Source organism: Vulpes lagopus, chromosome 7 (genome assembly GCF_018345385.1).
Source record: "Vulpes lagopus strain Blue_001 chromosome 7, ASM1834538v1, whole genome shotgun sequence".
NCBI lineage: Eukaryota > Metazoa > Chordata > Mammalia > Carnivora > Canidae > Vulpes > Vulpes lagopus.
Window position 1 is genome coordinate 35,371,682 of NC_054830.1, and position 20,218 is coordinate 35,391,899.

At 41.7% G+C, this 20,218-nt stretch overlaps 1 protein-coding gene across 3 annotated transcripts in view; it reads right to left on the reverse strand.

Annotated features, from left to right (window-relative positions):
- TAFA4 (TAFA chemokine like family member 4) overlaps positions 1-20,218 on the reverse strand; it is a 163,301-nt gene that overhangs the window by 103,166 nt on the left and 39,917 nt on the right. For all 3 annotated transcript variants that reach the window (XM_041762975.1, XM_041762978.1, XM_041762977.1), the window contains exons 2-3: positions 14,377-14,513; positions 10,379-10,494 (exon numbers count right to left, since the gene is read on the reverse strand). In XM_041762975.1, coding sequence (XP_041618909.1) covers positions 10,379-10,494; positions 14,377-14,390 — 130 coding nt within the window. In that variant the 5' untranslated portion in view covers positions 14,391-14,513. The remainder of the gene's footprint in view (positions 1-10,378; positions 10,495-14,376; positions 14,514-20,218) is intronic.

A 20,218-nucleotide genomic window follows, 5' to 3' on the forward strand; every position in this document is an offset into this window, starting at 1 on the left:
CCTAACTACCCAGAGAACTCTTCAAAGGTGGATCTCTACCTCCTCTGCCTCAAAGACTCAGAAAGGAGCAGCAGGAAAGCCCGCTCTGTGAAGCTCACAAGCTCATTTAAGGAGCTGAAATTCTTTACTCTCCGGTCAGTGAAACAACCCTTCTTTCCCTGGAAAAAGGATGTGAAGCTTGTTCATTTGTCAGGTATTTTGCAAAGCTGACCTTGCCAACGGCACTGGGACTTGAACTGAGAGCCCAGGAGATAAGAAGCTGAATATTAACACCTCGTGTAATCTGTTCCTTTCTCTTCTTATTAAACGCCAAGATTATGAAAAGCCCATGAAGATGGCACTGGAGGAAAATAATGTAGGGTACAAGAGAGGTCAATGGCATCTCTCACGCTAGAGGCTTTAGCATCCAGGAATGGCCATGCCAGTGCAAAAGGAGTATTTTCACGCTCTTTCCAAACAGTGTAGATGGACAGCACCTCCACAGGGGGTAAACAGACCTCCCCCAGCCCAGCTGTGGCCCGCCACCACATAGAGACTCAACAGCCCTGGATCAAACTATAGCTTGATAACAGCTACAGTCAAGTTTCTTTTTTTTTTCCTTCTGAATCAGGGGTTCTCATCTTTGGCCGCAGGACTGGAGGCTCACCGGGCAGCTATTGAATAATACCGTTGCCTGGGCTCCACCTTGCAAGATTCAGAGGCAGCATAGCAGTGAAGAAGCCTGTGTTTTAGTGTGTAAAAGCTCCCCAGAGGGAGGCTTTAAGTAGGCATCATCATATAGATGCCATTTTCAATCACCACCAGAACAGAGGCTTTTTGACCATTTCACCATCCTTTTTCTTGTTTATAAAATAGAGGATATTCTTATGGAGTTGTCTACATAGAGATATATCCACATGGTTAATAATAAAGTAGCTATTCACTGGGGGTGGAGCGGAGGAAAATGGGAACAATTATGGAAAGACCTGTATGAAAACTGTATCACTGGATTGCCCTCAGGTGGGTAACTACCCATTGTTGGTCAAAACACGCTGTCCAGGGAGTAACTTCAAGACTTACTGACTGGGGGTGCCTGGGTGGCTCGGTGGTTGAGCGCCTGCCTTCGGTTCAGGTCGTGATCCCGGGGTCCTGGGATCGAGTCCTGCATCAGGCTCCCCAAGAGGGGAGCCTGCTTCTCCCTCTGCCTGTGTCTCTGCCTCTCTGTCTCTCATGAATAAATAAAATCTTTAAAAAAAAAAAAAAGACTTACTGGCTGGAGGAATCACTCACACACACATACTCTATTTCAAATTATTTCGACATTCTCTCTTCCTTAAAAGCACACTCTTACAAAGAGCAATCACACAGGCAGTGAGTAGGAAACAGAACGATCTTCCCCAGTCTTTATGACTTGAGGTTACAAACCCTACTTACCTGGCATTTTCTCTAAATCTAGAAGTAGTCATTTACAGGGGGGGAAAAAAGAACTAAATAAAACATAAAAATAAATTAACCGAAATAAAGGGAAATGAAACATTGTGCCCTATGACTGACCCATGAAAACGCAAATAACTTCTATTTCTCATCTTTCAGCAAGCACTCTTAAGCCCCAATTTGTTAGCACGCGCTGTTTATTACAATAGCCTCCAGCCTCGTGCGGCCCTTGAGCACTTGAAATGTGGCTAGGGCCACAGGTAGAAATAATATTTTGGATTAATAAAATTAATTTCACCTATTTCCTTTTTTTTTTCATGTGGTTACAGAACATTGGAAATCACCTATGTGGCTCTCATATTTCTATTGGACCACACTGCATTAGACCAGGCTTACTTTTTGCTATTGGACTCTTCTGAGCCTTGCCTGCCCCCTAGTGTCAGAACTCAGGCAATACAGGCAAATCATTTTTCATGTGCAGCTTCATTATTTGCAGTTTTCACCAATAATATATTGCGCTTGAGCCTCACCAAAAAGCTCCTGTAGTAGAAATTACATTCCCCACTCAACTGTTACCTTGCAAAGAACAGGTTTCTTATGGAAAATTAGGGCTAGAATAGCCAAACCAGTCAAAAGTATCTGCAGGGTTCCTATAAAATTACAGCCATATAGGGGCCAGAAACATGAGCCCAAACTTAGATGCAACAACTACTCTTCATGTAACCTAAGTTAAAAATAACACAAGGCACCTGCGGGGGCCAAGGGCTGGCCACTCCCCAAGATGGGCCACTTTCACATAAAGCTTATTTTGAGTTAAAAGCAACCAAGACAGACAGGGCACCTGGATGGCTCAGCAGTTGAGCATCTGCCTTTGGCTCAGTGTATGATTCCGGGGTCCTGGGATCGAGTCCCTTATCCGGCTCCTCGCAGGGAGCTTGCTCCTCCCTCTGCCTAAGTCTCTGCCTCTCTCTGTGGGTCTGTCATGAATAAATGGATAAAATTTAAAAAAACAAAAGAAAAAAGGCATCCAGGGCCCAGCAGATTCAGGGAAAGCTCTTTACCTCCCCTGACAACTGTCTATAAAGAATTTTGATAGATCTGCTCCAGGAAGAGAGCTATCACCAGAGGTAACTATAATATATGAACTAAGTATGGTACACAGGAAGATTAGCAAGACATGTTCCATGGAAGTCCTTTATGACCTACTGTTCCTGAGTGGCCCAGCAAATGTCTGTTTACTAACCATTTACTGTTTCATTCTTCCTGAGGACTACATTCCTTTCCTTTGAAGACCCAGATCCCTACCCTCTTCTCCTAAGTTCACAAGGACATAGAGACCTCATTTTGCCTGACTGTCTTCAGAATCTCCATGTCTATATGGATTCCCCATACACAGCCCATTAAATTTGATTTTTTCTCCTGTTCATCTGTCTCATATCAGTTTAATTCTCAGTCCAGCTAGCAGGACTAAGAATTAAACTTAGGGGAGAGAGGACAGGATATTCTTGCTCCCTGAGACGCCAATGCACACAATCACAACATTCACATTTTCATCATCATTCAAAATACTAGAAGACAGGAAATCTAAGTTGCCATAAATGTTAACAGTACAGATATCTATAAAATAGAATACATTCCAAAGGAGAAGGCAGGTTTCAATAAAGACAGCTTTCTTTGAGCGTTCACTATGCAAACACAATGCTTAGCACTTTCCAGACATTAATACAGGCACACCTTTGAGATACATCCAGACTGCTGCAATAAAGTCCACATCACAATAAAGACAAATGGATTTTGTTTTCTAGTGCATATAAATTTATGTGTATAATATATTGCAGTCTATTAAGTGTGAATCCTTATGTCTAAAAAACAATCTACATACCGTAATTTAAAAACACTCTATTACAAAAAAAGCTAACTATCATCCACGCTTTCAGCAAGGTCTAATCACCAATCAATGACAGATCACCATAACAAATGCAATAATGAGAAAGTTTGAAAGATTGCAAAAATTGGGCAGCCCGGGGGGCTCAGCAGTTTAGCGCCACCCTCAGTCCAGGGCGTGATCCTGGAGACCCGGGATCGAATCCCATGTTGGGCTCCCTGCATGGAGCCTGCTTCTCCCTCTGTCTGTGTGTCTGCCTCTGTGTGTGTGTGTGTGTGTGTGTGTGTGTGTGTGTGTGATGAATAAATAAATAAAATCTTTTAAAAAAAAAAAGATTGCAAAAATTGCCAAAATGGGACACAAAGACACAAAGTGAACCAACACTATTGCAAAAACGGCACGGGTACACTTGCTTGACACAAGGCTGTCACAAACCTTCCGTTTGTTAAAAAACCCAATCCTGTGAAGTACGATGAAATACAACCAAATGGAGTATGCCTGTGATTGAGCTCTACGAATCTAACAGGACTCTTTTTACCTTTTTTTATCCCCACTTTACAGAACAAGAGACTGAGTCCCAAACTGGTTTGATAACCAGCCCAAGCACAAAAGGAGAACCAAGCAAATGTGAAGCTCTTGTAGCTCACTGTGCCTGCCATATGCCATAAAAAATCCCTTGTATCCCTTGACCCACGCATTTCATGTCTTCCACCAGCACCCCGCAAACTGTGACTGGCTAGCTCGTTAGCTGCCAGGTACTGTGAAATCTCAGACCTGTCCCAATTCTTGTCAGCTGCTGGCATCTTTGGGTCACTCTGTCCCTAGCTTGCTGAAGCCTTATTTGCTAGAAATTCCTTTTCTCCTCCTTTCTCAGGGTTGAGCTGAAACGTCAGTCTTCATAAAGCAATGCTCTTCATTACCGTCTGCCTTTTAGAACAATGAAAAATGAGCCTTTTTCTCTTGTACATGATAAAGCTTCAACCTCTCAAGGCATTCATCTATCTCCCTTCACCTACCCACAGCCCTCAACTGTTCTTCAAAGATGAAAGCTTCCAGACTCTCCTTCATTCTGCATGCCTCTAAATATATGAATAGCTACTCTTTATGGAGTATTAACCCTGTGCTAATCCCCCTGCCCACTTTTTCTTAGTCACCCCCAATAACCTCATAAGGTAAACAGGTATACCATTCCATTGTCACAGAGGATGATGCAGGTTCAGAGAGGTTAAGTGCTCTTGACAAGGTCACACAGCCAGATGTGTGAAATCAGGCTTCTTTTTGACTCCAGAGCCCAAGCACTTGGCTCCCCTTTACTGCTTCATTTCCAGGTGTGCTCCAATTTTTCAGGACCTATAGTACCCCTGAACACTACATTACATAGGAAGTTTTATACCGAAACAGGTTATGTTAAATAGTAGCTAAGCACCACAACATTTGCTGCAATTTACACCCCCACCCAGGTCATGCTTCAAGCTTCCTGGGGAAACAGAACCACTGACAGGAACTTGCAAACCAGCAGCACCTTGAGCTCCCACCTCTCTGTTACAGCAGAAGAGGTTCTGTCTTCAACAGGGAAATGTTTAATTTTTTGAAGTGTCCAATTATTCCTAGGACTGAATCTCAGGGACAAAGGGTGCCAACTGTCCCAAAGTCATCAGGTCTACAATCAGATGAAAGTTTTGCAAAGTTCCCCACAGGATTAATTCCGCAGGGTTCTCAAGTTTCTGAAACTGCCAGCATCTTTCCACCACGATAAGTTTGCTGCCCTCTTGTGGGCAAACGGTGGTGCTTACAGCAAAAAGGGAAAAAAAGGACAAATTGCTCGCGAAGAAATAAAAGTTAACTCCGGCTTCCTTTTCCTTTTTTTAAGATTTTATTTATTCATTAGAGACACAGAGGCAGAGACACAGGCAGAGGGAGAAGCAGGCTCCCTGCAGGGAGCCCGATGCGGGACTCTGGGATCAGGCTCTGGGTGGAAGGCAAACCACTGAGCTACCCAGGGACCCCTGGCTTCCTTTTCATAGAAACTGACCTATCAATTGGCCCCCTCACCTTTCCTATAGCCTGAGGCTACAAGAGTCCCCATGGTCTCATACTCAATCATTACCTCAAGTAGAGTTTTAAAAACACAGGTGGTCTTTTGTGTTTTCTAATTCCTTAAAAATATAGCTTCTGGACTCTCGCAGAAGTTTATTAAAACCATTTGCCTTAAAGAAAGACTCCCACCACCTATCCTATGAAAATTAGGTGGGGGGATGCCTGGGTGGCTCAGTGGTTGAACACCTGCCTTTGGCTCATGATCCCTGGTTCCTGGGATCAGATCCCACATCGGGCTCCCCGCAGGGAGTCTGCTTCTCCCTCTGCCTCTGCACACACCCCCTTTAAAATCTTTAGAAAAAAAAAAGAAAAAAGAAAAAAAAGAAAATTACATGAGGTTTTATTAGGTTTGGTTCCTAATGCTTGAACTAAAATGAAAACTTCAAGCCCCATCTAGTCTACCATCTTTCAACCTGGGGGGTGGGGGTGGATGCAACTTTCTTCCCCTTTATCCTAGGGAGCCCTTGTGAAATCTCTCCTTGTTTATAGGCAACCATCAACAAGCCACCCTCCTAATCTGAGCCATTAAAAGCAACCAATAAACTCCTACTTAGGGTTTCCTGGGGCCACAGTTCCTTTAATTGGCCAGCACAAACCACAAAGCCCTTGGGAGACAGTGTCAGGAGCCCTTCTGGACAGTGATGCACAGGCTTTTGCAGTTAACCCTCTACAGCTTGCTCCTGGCTCTGGAGCTGCTTTGGGTGCATGCAAAGTAACACCTGACTAGTTTCTCAGCGTCTCAGAGCAGAGGGCCTCTCCCACCTCCCCAGCGATTCTGACCCTGAGTTTTCTATCAGCTGAGCTCTCTACTGGGAAGAACACCACATGGCCACTGCAAAGATCATAGACTTTCTTCCCTTTTTTTTTTCTGTTTTATTTACTTTATTTTTCTATCTATAAAAGAGAATGGTGTTTTTTTAATAATAAATGTTTTACTGGTGTTCAATTTGCCAACATACAGAATAATACCCAGTGCTCATCCCGTCCAGTGCCCACCTCAGTGCCCGCTACCCAGTCACCTCCACCCCCCGCCCTCCTCCCCTTCCACCACCCCTAGTTCGTTTCCCAGAGTTAGGAGTCTTCCATAGACTTTCTTCCCTTGAAGGTTATTAGTGAACATTTATAGCAGTTCCCAACCCCCTCCCCCCATCACACACACACACACACACACACACACACACACACACACACCCTGATGGAATACAGAGCTGAGCTCACTAGAATGGGAGGGAGGCAGGAAAGGGGTGGTCAAAGTGCCTCAGTGTCCTCGATCTACAAAAAGCTTTTGCCAATCATCAAGTAAACAAGCAATAAGAGCCAACAGAAAAGTGGATAAGGAATACAATAGCCCAAATAAAAACAAACAGTCCGCCAGCACATTAAGAGAGTCATCAGGCGGGATCCCTGGGTGGCGCAGCGGTTTGGCGCCTGCCTTTGGCCCAGGGCGCGATCCTGGAGACCCGGGATCGAATCCCACGTCGGGCTCCTGGTGCATGGAGCCTGCTTCTCCCTCTGCCTGTGTCTCTGCGCCTCTCTCTCTCTGTGTGACTACCATAAATAAATAAAAATAAAAATAAAAAGAAGAGTCATCAGGCAAAAAGAGACATAAGCCCATATAACTGACAAGTTTTCCTTACTAGATGGGCAAAAAATCAAAACTTGGTAGCGCCCAGAGTTGATAAGGACATAGGGAAACACTGTTACTGGGGGGGGGGGGGGGGGGGGCAAGTATTAAAAAGTCCAAAAGTTCTGGAGGGCACGTCAGAAGCTGCAGGATACTCACCAAAATTCGGTTCTCCTCGTCTCCCTGTGCCTGCAGCTACAGTGTTTCCCAGTTGCCCTGCAGTAAGATGTGCCTATGGGCCCAGGCTTTCACCAACAGTGTGCACATGATGCAGCCCACAACTAGGCCGGCTCTTTAACATGTCCCAGGGGAGCCCTCCAGGCTCATTTCCCCTGCCAGCTGGCTGGAATGGAGGCTACTCTAGGACAACCTTGGAAGCCACAGGTTGAAAATGACAGTACTTCCATCCACTGTAGGTCCCATAAAGACTGCTGTACAGGAGGATCATCCAGTGGACATATTCACCACCCCCTACCTCTGGGACTCATGAGCAAGAAACACTCCCCCACTTGTTGAGCTGTTATGTGTATTTGGACTATTGGTTACAGCAATTAGGTGACTCTCACTAATACATATATGTGCACCTTAACTCAAGATCTTGCTACTAGGAATTCACCTGAAGGCGGAACATACATATTGTATAAATATGCTAACAAGCTAAATGTCCACAAAAATTGGGAGTGATCAAATCATACACGGCACATCCACGCCAGAGACGACTATGCAGTGTTACAGAGAGTGATAGATCTGTAAGCACTCAAATGAAAGGATTTATAAACTCTATTGTTAAATGGGGAAAAAATCAAAACAGAAGGCATAGTGATATACAAGTGCATACACGCATGCTGGTATACACATTTTCTGGAAGGAGAGCTGTGATGATTAATTTTACGTGTCAGCCATCGGATGCCCAGATAGTTGATTAAACATTATTTCTGGGTGTGTCTGTAAAGGTGTTTCTGGAAGTGATTAGCATTTAAATTGGTGGACTGAGTGAAGTAGATGGCCCTCCCAAGGTGGCTGAGCCTCACCCAATCCCTTGAGTACTTAAAGGGAACGAAGAAAAGCTGGAAGAAAGCTCACTGTTGAGCTGGACATCAATCTTCTGGTTCTCAGCCCTTCAGACCTAGACTAGAGTACACATCAGCTCTCAGAACTTCAAACCACACCACTGGCTTTCCTGGGTCTGAATTTTCAGCTTGCGGACCGCAGATCATGAGACTTCTCAGCCTACACAGTTGTGTGAGCCAATACTTCAATATAAATCTCTTTTTATATCACATATATACATGCACACGAGCATGCACGATAAGAAAATGGAAGAACAAAAAAAAATAAAAAAATAAAAATAAATAAAAATAAAATAAAATGGAAGAACAGAGCCCCCTGCAGGGACTAACCAGTCCTGACTCCTTTGATGGTTGTTGAGACAAGGGGTGAGGATTTAAATCCCAAAAATGAAAGAAAGCGGGAGGAATCCCCCAAAAACCAAAGGACAGGTGCTGAGAATCCAAATAAAATCATCTAGGGGGCAGCCTGGGTGGCTCAGAGGTTTAGCGCCGCCTTCAGCCCAGGGCGAGATCCTGGAGACCCAGGATCTAGTCCCATGTCGGGCTCCCTGCATGGAGCCTGCTTCTCCCTCTGCCTGTGTCTCTGCCTCTCTCCCTCTCTCTCTCTCTCTCTCTCTCCCTCTCTCTGTCTCTCTGTCTCATGAATAAATAAATAAATAATCTTTTTTAAAAATCATCTAGGAATTTGAGGGTTGAAAATTTCATTCCTGTAGCAGGATTTGCCAAGGCTTTGCTCTGACTTCTCGCTGTCCGGACTGCCGCTGATTCTTTGCTTATATAGAAGATATTGTCTGTATTTCTTGTGTATGTAATTCTAATCTTAATTTAGTTTTATCCCTCTGGCTGTACCTTTTCTAAATTCAAAGAAATGAGGATTGCCATGTGGATAAAAATTGAAGGTTCAGTTGTGTCTTCTGTTTCCTTCAACTTTTAATCACTTTTCAACATAATCTCTCAAGCCGAGTTCCTGGAAGTCTGGAAATCTGCTCTTGATATCCTGCCCCGCTGAAATGCTCTGCGTTATTGCCACCCTGACTCTCAACTTCCACCCAAGAACCGAGATATGAATTAAACAGATAAGACTAATGACTTCAAACACTCTATCCTTGAGAACAAGCTCATCAAGAGATACACAGTGCAATGACCAACTAGCTGTAGGCACTTCGCAGCAGCCAAATGGTATTGATTTTATGCTGATTCATTAAAATTTCAATTATTTTTCTCGTCTTCTCTGAACTCTCACTTGAGGAGGGAAAATTGAATCGTGAGAGGTTTTTTAAATCATCTTAAGCCTAATATTATGTCTTTACCTTAAAATACCAGAATAACTGAGTGGAAGACACAACACGCTCTATGTCTGACGGGGAGGCTATCTGATAAACTCCATACATTAGGCTTGGGGGAGACGGAATTTATGATTTTGACATATACCTGGTTGAGGGTTCGAGATTTACTTTTTCACGAAGCAGTCAAAGCAAGCCTGGCATTGCCACACTTCAAATTACTGAAGCAATGACAGTAAATTAACTATTTGGCAGCAAGTCCACAAACAACTCTGAATGTCTCAGGAAAACACAATTTACTGGGGCGTTTCCATCCAAGTCTGTAGCACTTTAAATGTAGACATAACAAGGAAAGGGGGGGGGCAGAAACACACATACATAAGCACCTTCACACACAGATCCTTAAGTGATTATTTTCATCTTTTTTTTTTTTTAAGAAATAAGCAAAGTATAGACAAGGGTCTCATGAGAAATGAGAATGATTCTCTAGAAGTTTAGACATATTTTATTTTAGGTCCCTTGCAAAAGCTACCATTCCTTTTTTTTCCTTTTCTTCTTTATTTTTTTAAATCATTCACCATCTTTTCTCCACACATGTCGAAAAGGTCTTAGATGATCTGAGAGCTTCACTCTCGCCCTGGAAATGTTTAAGTTTACCAATAAAGATGTTCTACCTTCGAAGCTACGGGGGTAATACATACACAAGACAGTGCTACTGGTTTTCCAGGATTCTCAGAGAAAAATCAGGCTAAGAAGGAAAATGTGCTCAGGAAAAGAAAAGAGGGGGGGGGAGCATGGAAAACATCTTTTAAAAATGCCTAGAACAACCCTCTTTTGGCACCAAACCACTGAACTGCTTTGCTCTGATGTGTTTCATGCTTCCTCTGATTATTTACACCCCATCAAAAGCCCTTGTCAATTACCTGTGTCTAAAATGTGGACTCTGACGTTTGAAAGGGTTTTATTAATTGATCTCAGGGGCGCATAATGAGCTTAAAGGGCTTACCCGCGTGGCCCCGGGGGTGCTGGCTCGAGGCGGACATCAGCTTGCAGCACACCATGAGCACATAGGCCAGAAGGAGCCAGTGTGACAGCAACACTGACTTAGCAGAGACTCTCATCCTGGAGAGGAAGCAGGACACAAGTCAGTGAGGGCTCAGTGACGAAGGTTCTAGGGCAAACACACAAGCACGATCTGGGGGAAACTGGAAGAAATCAGTGAGAGATGCTCAGTGCTGGATTTCCCACACACACACACACACACACCACCACCACCCCCAAGGAAAATGAAGGCAAATCAAACCGGATTCCCACTGTGCATTAACTCAATTTTCAATGAACAATTTTTATAATTACGAGTTTTCCAAGTTAGCAACATGCTTCAATGAAAAGTCTATTTATGAAGCCCCACTGTGTAGCTTGACTTGTCCTGATAGAACAAGGAGGTAACATACTATTTTATATCATGAAATTAGAAAGCTACACACTTAGAGTTGGATTCAAATAAAATATACATGGTGTCTGCATCTCAAAGAAACCACAGGAGTTGTCACACTCAGCCTGAGAGTTTTCTCCTGGTTTCTCTGTGTATTAATAAATGATTATCAGTCTCAAAGTTTGGTGAGAACATGGGCAAGTACAGATGAATATAAAATAAGCTTAACTTCATATGGATGTCAACAGATGAATACATAAAGAAGATGTGATATATATATATATATATATATATATATATATATATATATATAATGGAATATTATTCAGCCATGAGAAAAAAGGAAATACCATCGTTTGCAACAATTCAGAAGGACTTTGAGGGCATTATGCTAAGGGAAATATGAAGGAGAAAGACAAACACTGTTTGATCCCAATTATCTGTGGAATCTAAAAAGGACAAACTCAGAGAAACAGAGTAGAGTGTTACTTAGTAAAGGTTGGGAGGAGAGAAAAATGAGGAGAAATCGATCAAAAGGTACAAATTTTCAGTTATGAGATTAATGTTTGGGGATCGAATGTACAGTGTGGTGATTATAGCTAATAACATTTTATCATATACTCGAATGTTGCTAAGAGTAGATCTTAAATGTTCTCACCACAAAAAAAGAAATGGTACTTGTGTGACAGGATGGAGGTGGTAGCTAATACAATGCTAGTCATCATTTTGCGATTTATATACATATCAAACCAGCACATGGCACACCTGAAACATACACAATGTTTTGTGTCAATTATATCTCAATACAGCTAAGATAGATAAACTTAACTTCATACAGATGGACAGTAGCAAAACAGTTGCTCAAAGACAATTCAGCTCACAAATGTGGATGTGTAGTCTACTATTCTCAAACCCAAAAGAAATTAAATAAAAATAAAATATCAAAAGTGCATTTTCAGGGCACCTGGGTGGCTCAGTCAGTTGAGTGTCCGACTCTTGTCAGTGCAGGTCACGGTCTCAGGGTCAGCAAATGGAGCCCTGCATCACACTCCATGCTAAGTGCAGAGTCAGCCTGAGATTCTCTCTCTCTCTCCCTCTGCCCCACTCTCTCTCTCAAAGAAATAAACATATAAAATCTTTTTTAAAAATGTATTCATTCTTTCCTCAATTTTCTTTTTATTTTAATTGAAGAATAGTTGACATCTCTACTAATTTCCTACTCTTTTTGACATTATAGGGAAATTATAACCTTATTAACTTTTGTTTGTTTTTTAATTAACTTTTTCAAGCAAAGTGGATCAGAGATCTTGGTATTTGAAATTTCAGTGATATTAAGTTCTACCAGACATATGTTTCATGGTGTCTATGATATATAATTCACCACAATGGAGCTAAGGAACCCCCTTCACATAAATATACATACATACATACATACATATACATGTCATGTATAAACACTTATGGTTGGACTCCCATTTTGCTCAGTAGAGACAACGCTCCTGAAGTTCTAGAAGGAAGGGTCTAAGCAACCCATGGCTGCCAGCAGCACCTCAACCAGAATCCTGAGTCTGTGCTTAACGAAAAGCATAGTCTTGGGGACCTAGCACCCAAATCATACTCCATGGAACAGGTTCTACCTCCACCCTTCCCTCTTAGCCTCTCACAATTTAGTCAAACAGATCTTGTTGGAAAAGTATCCTACAGTTCATGGATCTGAGACTCAGTCTGCCTTTGAAGCAGCCGGGGCAAGGCAAGGTTCTAAGATCACCTTTGAACAACTCCAAGTTAAAGGAGACACAAAGTGTTGGCTTCTTTTTGCCATTGGCCTTGGAAATCCTGAGCATTCCAAACTGACACCGGGTCTCTCCACTTTAAAGGTCCTACACCTGCTCTAATTTCTCAAAACACCATCTTTTGTCTCCCCTACTTCATCTTGCATGCACAGAAGATAGAAACACTAGGAGTGGTTCAAAAAGTGGCAAAGAGGGATCCCTGGGTGGCGCAGCGATTTAGTGCCTGCCTTTAGCCCAGGGCGCGATCCTGGAGACCCGGGATCGAATCCCACGTCGGGCTGCCGGTGCATGGAGCCTGCTTCTCCCTCTGCGTCACTGCCTCTCTCTCTCTCTCTCTGTGACTATTATAAATAAATAGAAATAAAATTAAAAAAAAGATTTTTAAAAAAAAGTGGCAAAGAAAATATGTGGGTCTATGTGAGCTTCTAGTATTATTATAGTTGACCCCTTAAAAGATGGGGAATTTCAGGCAAGGGGGCTCTTTGAAAGGAGAATAATTCAAAGACGCTGTGGGGGGTGGGGGGGGGAATAATTCTTCACTCCTAAAGGGGGCTCTGGGCAGTGCATCATAGTGTCCATCAAACAGAGGATGGCATATTCAATATGCATAATTTACTTTGTGAGGCTCTGGAGTCATCCTCAAGAGGAGAATCATCCCCTCGGGTATGAATGATCGTGCCATGCTCATTAAAATGTCATAGGAAGAGGTCTCATATAGGAAGCCCATCCCTGCCTGGGCCTGTTTTGCCCTCAGTTCCATTCTTTTCCTTTCCTCTAGGTCACTCCCATTGGCTGCATTTTCCAAGCTCCTGAATCAACTGGGTTTAACCAAGAGGAGATGATAGCAAGAGCCTGGAGGATGGACGAAAAAAAATAGAGGTGTTTCTCCCCACCTTCTCTGTCTTGGGCAGGATCTATGGAGCGGCCATCTCTCCTCCATAGTGCCAGTTCCTGCCAGAAGACCCACTCTGGTTCTAGCTCCCACTGAGGGTCCCTTCCCCTAGGTGTGGGCAAACAGTACTTCTTCCCTTTGTGCTACTAGCCCTGGGGATGGTAGTAGCTTCCTACCGTTCCTTACCTCTGGGCTGCCTCCATGCCTTCTGCTTGACTTCTCTGACTCTCCCTTTACAACATATGTTCCCTGAATTCAATTCCCTCTGTCCTGCATTATCAGAATGATCTGTTTTCCTGGCTGGATCCCAACAAACCCCAAACATGAAGTCTCAAGGGCAGCCATTCCATTCTTAATGGATAATCCCTGATCCATCTTCGTACATGGACAATTCTATGTACCAGGATCCTGGGTGAAGCTTCCCATGCCTAGAGCAGATATTTGCTTCACAGTAGCTATTACTGCCTGGAGAAATGCTAGGGGACAAGTAGATAGCTATTCAGCAACCATTTTTTATTTTAGTCAATAATCCAGACCCCCAGCAAAATGACTTCTGACCTACGACATCTACCATAATACTTCAACATCAATTTCTTCCCCCTTGAATGTTTTGTTCAAATGTAAAACAAAATTGGCTTATTTTCTAAAATCTCACCTATCACCCTACTGAAGAGCCAAAACACTGCTTCTTTACAAATGGAAATGATTTCAAAAATGAGAACTAAAACTTGAAGAACTAGGATTTCCAAAATGCTCAAAATTCAATATAAAAAGACACCTTTTATAAAGGATCATCAACTCTAGGAGTCTCCGTTTTGCTAAATTCTCACTGCTTCATATAAAAAAAAAAAACTATCTCTAGGTGTCTGTTAAAATCATTTTACCTTGGTGACTTCATAAGATTTGGTTCCAGTCAAGCACAATTATTTCAGGATGGATTTCAGAGCAACTCCAAATTCCCATTTGTAGCGAGGGCCAAAAATGTCTGCAGTTCCAAAAAATTATCTTAGCTTGTGAAGACCTATTTAAGAAACAACAGGGATAGGAAGTCATTAGCATTTTAATATTGAAATGATACAGATTTCTAGTAGCAAAATAATGTTTTTTTTTTATGATGAAACCTGCAGTTTTCAGGACGAGGTTGGCAACCAGATGCATCCACATTTGTAAAGGGTCCTAATATATGAGGGGGAAAGGACAGAGAATCCAGCACTCATAGACTAGTCACAGATTAGTTAACAGAACACAGTTGTAAAGTAGAAGTAATCTCAGCAGCAAAGGCATTCCAAACTTGACAGAGGATCCCAAACCATTCACGATGGCAAATTTCATTCTCCCCATTTCATTAACAATGGGATGAAAACAGAAATTGGAGTTGGCCCATTCCCAAGAGTTCTGCAACTCGCCCAAGCTCACAAAGCAGTGGAAAAGCCAGCATGAAGATCTGAATTAATTAGCTTTGTGAGACATAAATCTGAAGATGTGGCTAAACAAATCTGTGAGGATCCTTTCTGAAAAATGTTAATGGGAGGAAGAGAAAAAACATCCTTCCAATAGAAAACATCACACCAAAATACCAAGAACGCTTGTTAATACCATAATTGAGATTCAACACACTCCTTTAATGCACAGACCTAAAAGGACTTTTCAACTCAGCAAAAACATTTTTGCAGGAAGGATTCAGACGTTTCCAACCAAAGACAACTCAAGGGAAAAAAATGGACCATGAAATGACACCGTTTTTAACATTGCTAAGTTAAAGATCGCCTTCCCGGTGGTGGAGATGGGAGAAAAATAATGGTGTGCATCAGTAAATATTAAAATTGCAAATCTGAGATAAAAATGAGCCTTGCAACACAGCCTAGTTACTTTGGAATCCCATGGAATCCATTACAAATCTGCCTCAAAGCACAACTGAGATTTTTCTCTTCTTTCGTTCTCTTCCCCTGAAGATAACTACACAAGTTTGTCCAGAGAATTCTATAGGTGACAGACTTGCAGACCCAGCCCCTTTGAGGTTAAAAAAAAGAGAGTAATCCTTGAGTGAATAGCTCAACAAGAGAGAAGTGGCTTTGACTAACTGTACAAAATATAAGGAACGGGGAGGGGGGACCTTGGAAAATGTTCATCTCCCACCTCCTCCAACTTTATTAAGTATGTTTGTCCTGATGTCCACCCAAGGGCACAGTGTGACCTTCTGTTATTGGAAAGAAATACACAGTATAATTTTTCAGAATCTATCATAATGAACTTCCCACATATTGGAAACCAAAATGACCTTTCCTAGCTAATATTTATCTTGTTTTCTTCACACAAAAGGAACCACTGGGGACTCTTTTTTCAATTCATTAAAAAATGGATCCATCAGTGAAAAGAAATGTGATCTAATAGTTCGTACGCCAGACAAGGAGCCAGGAGTTTAATTTTAGGCTGAGCAGTAACTTATTCGGTCAGATTTTCCCAGGGTATACCCTAGGCATTGGCTTAAAAGGATTAACTCTTTCTTGTCACTTCTGAACTTGAGTGCATTCAAGACCATCCATAATTCTGTGCATGGCACCAAAAGCATTTGCTCCCAGTCATTTCATTTCTCTCTCTTTTGTTTCCCAGCCATACCACACTGATTTCTAGCCAGCCGCTCCATACTCATTTGTTTTTAAAGAGTCTCAGAGCTTTTCAGGATAAAAGACACTGCCCATATCTAGACTGAAGAAAAAATGATTCCTGGGGGCACCTGGGTGGCTCAGTCAGTTAAGCATCCGATTCCTGATTTCAGCTCACGTTGTGATCTTGGGGTCAGGAGATGGAGCCCCACATTGGCTCCGTGCTGGGCATGGAGCCTGCTTGAAATTCCCTCTTTCCCCCTCCTTCCACCCCTACCACCAGCCCACTCCACCTCCCCCCCCAACAATCTCTCTCAAACACACACACACACACACACACACACACACACACAAATGTTTTCATGTGTCCAGTCATTCTCAGAATGAATTTCAAAGACTCAGCATTTAGATGCTGGGCTACATTTTTCATCTTTCCCCTTACGTGGTACTGTACAGGGACAGTCACTCTTTTCCAGCCAAAGAGCAGAATGCCTGTTTATGTTTCCTGGTACCAAGAAATTTTGAGGTTCCCAGCCAGAGCAGACCAGTCTTGTGATGTTTAATTTACTTCTGTTGTACGCAGGGAAGAATTCTGCATCCACTTGATTTTTTTATCAAGGAAATAGTGAGGTTTTACCTTTCTTTTCTCTTGATCTATTTGCCCTCACCATTAGTAGGGTGAACTCCCTAAGGGGATTATTCTTTTGGAATATAATCATTTACTTGTTGCAGATAAGCACCCTGGGTATATCTATGTTGGTTTTGCTACACCCACCTCACTCCACACATGTCAATCTGTAGAGCATCAAGCTCCTCCTCATCTTTTCAGTCTCAAAATTTACAGGGATGAAATATCACAGTTCCTTTTAGAATTGCAAGACACAACAACCCTAAAGCTAGATCTAATCAGGTCGAAAAATCAGACTAACTCAAATTTCAGGGACATCCTAAGGCGTAATTGCTTTTGAAAGTGTCAAGGTCATGAAAGACCAAAAAAAAAAAAAAAAAAAACTCTGAGGAATGGTTTCAAATAAAGGAGAGACCATGGCAATGGAATTCAATTGTGATCATACACTGGATCTTGGAACTAGGGAAAAAAAAAACACATAGTTATCCTCAGAATAAACTGCACATACACACATACATTCACATACATACATACACATATATACATATACATACACAACTCTAAAGGACATTATTGGGACAACAAAGAATTTCTAAATATAGCCTGCAGATTAAACCTCAGTGTTGTATTGGGGCACCCAGCTGGTTAAGTGGTTGAGTGTCTGCCTTTGTTTCAGGTTGTGATCACGGGGTCCTAGGATCGAGCCTGCTTCTCCCTCTGCCTATGTCTCTGCCTCTCTGTGTGTCTCTCATGAATATGTAAATAAAATATTTAAAAATCAATCAAAGTGTTGTATCAACATTAAGTTTCCTGATTTTGATCATACTGTAGATAAGAGAATGTCCTATCACCAAAAAGTACACCCTAAAATATTTAAGAATAAGGAAGCAAATGGCTCCACCTTATTTTCAAATGATTATAAGGAAAAAAATAGACAAAGGAAGGAAGAGGAAAAGAAGGGAGGAAGAGAAGAATGAACGAATGAATTAAAAAACAAATGAGCAACATGTGAGTAACTAGTGCATCTGGGTAAAGGGTCTATGGGAATTCTTTGTACTATCCTCTCAACTTTTCATGATGTCAGAAATTATGTCAAAACAGGACATTAAATAACTAATTAGAAGGCTTCAATTCATAAGATACACAAAAATGATTTAGAATTTATTATCAGTCCTAATTAATAAGGAGAGTTGATAGTTGGAATGTTCTAGATAATCCGACTCTGTGAGCATCCACCCAAGCTTACTTGTTTTTATTTAAAAGGCACTCAGGCCCTGTGTTAAGCACATTAAAATATTAGTTCACTTGACAGTAGGATTTATTTATAACCTGATATACAGATGAGGATTTTAGGGCATAGAGAGAATACATGACTTGCCCAAGGTCACCCAGCTAGCAAGCAACTATGCCAGGATTCAAATTCAAGCCATCTGGCATCAAGGCACCTACTGTTCCAGTTCCTGTAAAGTTACTTCCAGAAAGTGTTAGTTCCTCTTCATGCTTTAGTAAATAGAATGAGAACAAATCTATCTTTCTTCAGGAATTCAAGACATTGATCAGCATCCTAAAGATGAGATCTCTGTTTATGGAAAAATGTATACAGGCAATTGGACTGAATTTGCAAGCAGATCAGAACTTGGAGCCAAAGAGGTCTTCTATTAACCCCTAAATAAATTTTGCTTCATCTCTGAAAAGCTGGTGAAAAACAGTGATTCAGAATTGCTGCAGGGTTCTGATTTGCTGCAGATTTATTAAAGGCTTATGTCATTTTCCAAATTAAGACCAAACACGCAAGAATTCTAAAGTCCTTGAGTACTTAAGCTGCCATTTTTCAAACAGATGGGAAACAACCACACTTCTGATCAGAACTCTTCTAAAACATTTCAGAGAAAATCCACCAGAGCCAGAGCATAGCACACGAAGGCTAAATCACTTTTGTTGATTTCGATGAAGGGATTCAGCCTCAAAACAAAACAAAACAAAACAAAATGGATTTTTGCCCATGCATCCACTCAGACTCATTTCCTGACAAACTCCAATAGGAAAGCATTTCTGTGGCAATACAGCAAGGCAGGTCCTCCCTTAATCACAAAGGAAATGGTCCGCATGCTGCTAAACAGCATTGCCCTCTCCTGCCTGCCCACTGGCAGGGGAGGCTTCCAAGTCCCACCCTGTGTCACCTCCAGAGTGGGTGCAGATGAATAGTTGGCTATTTCCAGCAGCCCATCTGACCTCCCAGGGTGGGATCTCCTGGGATGGCAAGGCGACTCCAGTTCTCAGCCCTCCAGGTACCAGGGTGCAAGTTGGAATAATTCTTCCAGCTATTAATAGACAAGGTGGCAGCCTTAAAAGTTTGGACATTGTGGTAAATCATTTTACCACACTAAATTCTACTCACTCAAGACAGAAGATGATATAAGTAAGGAACGTACCCTAAATGAGCAACCTGGACTTGGGGAGTTAAAAAATGGGGGAGGTGGTTATGAGTGGAAAACAGGTGAAAAGGTGATCCATTCAGTGGATCACCCATTCAGTGATGTCTTGTCTGAGAAACAATGGGCACTTGGCTATAAAATTCCTATATAAAATAATTCCTCATTTCTTCAGGCAGAAACCAGGAGAGATGTTTCCATTTCCAGTTGCTTAAGTAACAAAACCACATTGAATTGTCTTCTGGAAATTTTCAAACAGCTTCTCCACAAAAATATGTAAAACCACACGTAACCTCTCTCTTAACAAATTTATTCTGAAGCCAGTATTAATGAGCTTCTGTCATTTAAGAGTGTCTGATGAAGGTAAATGTATTTAATAGGTTATCGACGCTTATGTGAATATATTTCAAACAGTGATGCATGGCTGATGCCTCCACTGGGTTATCATTTATAGTTATCCCATGATGCATGGAATTACTTTGTAATTTAGGGCATGTTCACCATCATATGTTAAAGTGGGCACGTTTTTCTGCCAAAATGTGGTATACGCATGTCATAAATTGCTTTTTTATTGCTTGCTTAAAAATATCTATGGAGAACTTACTACTGAGCCATTTTACAACATATTAAAGCATGTTGTAAATGAGCCATTAAAGACAATAACTGTGTCTACTAAATATTAAAGAATTTTATAAATGGCATTTTAATTTCAAGTGTTACCAGTACCATCTCATCTAAATTAGGTGGTGGGGAGTTCTTTTAAAAAGGCTCTTCCAGTTGGAGATGATTTAAATAAATTAAATAGACATGCTGTGTTTTTATAAGGTTCGCACAATGTCATTTTAAGAACTGAGAAATTCCTTAAATCCACACAGCATCTTTATTTAAGGGCTGTGACACAATCCTTTCTAGTGGAGTTATGGGCAAACAGTACATTTTGTTAATGAAGAAAATCTCTAGCCTTCCAGTGACCATGAAAAGTACAAAAGCAATCATCACTAAGTGATAATGGTTCATAGAGAGCCTATATACATAAAATAGAGAAAACAAACTGGCAAGTTAC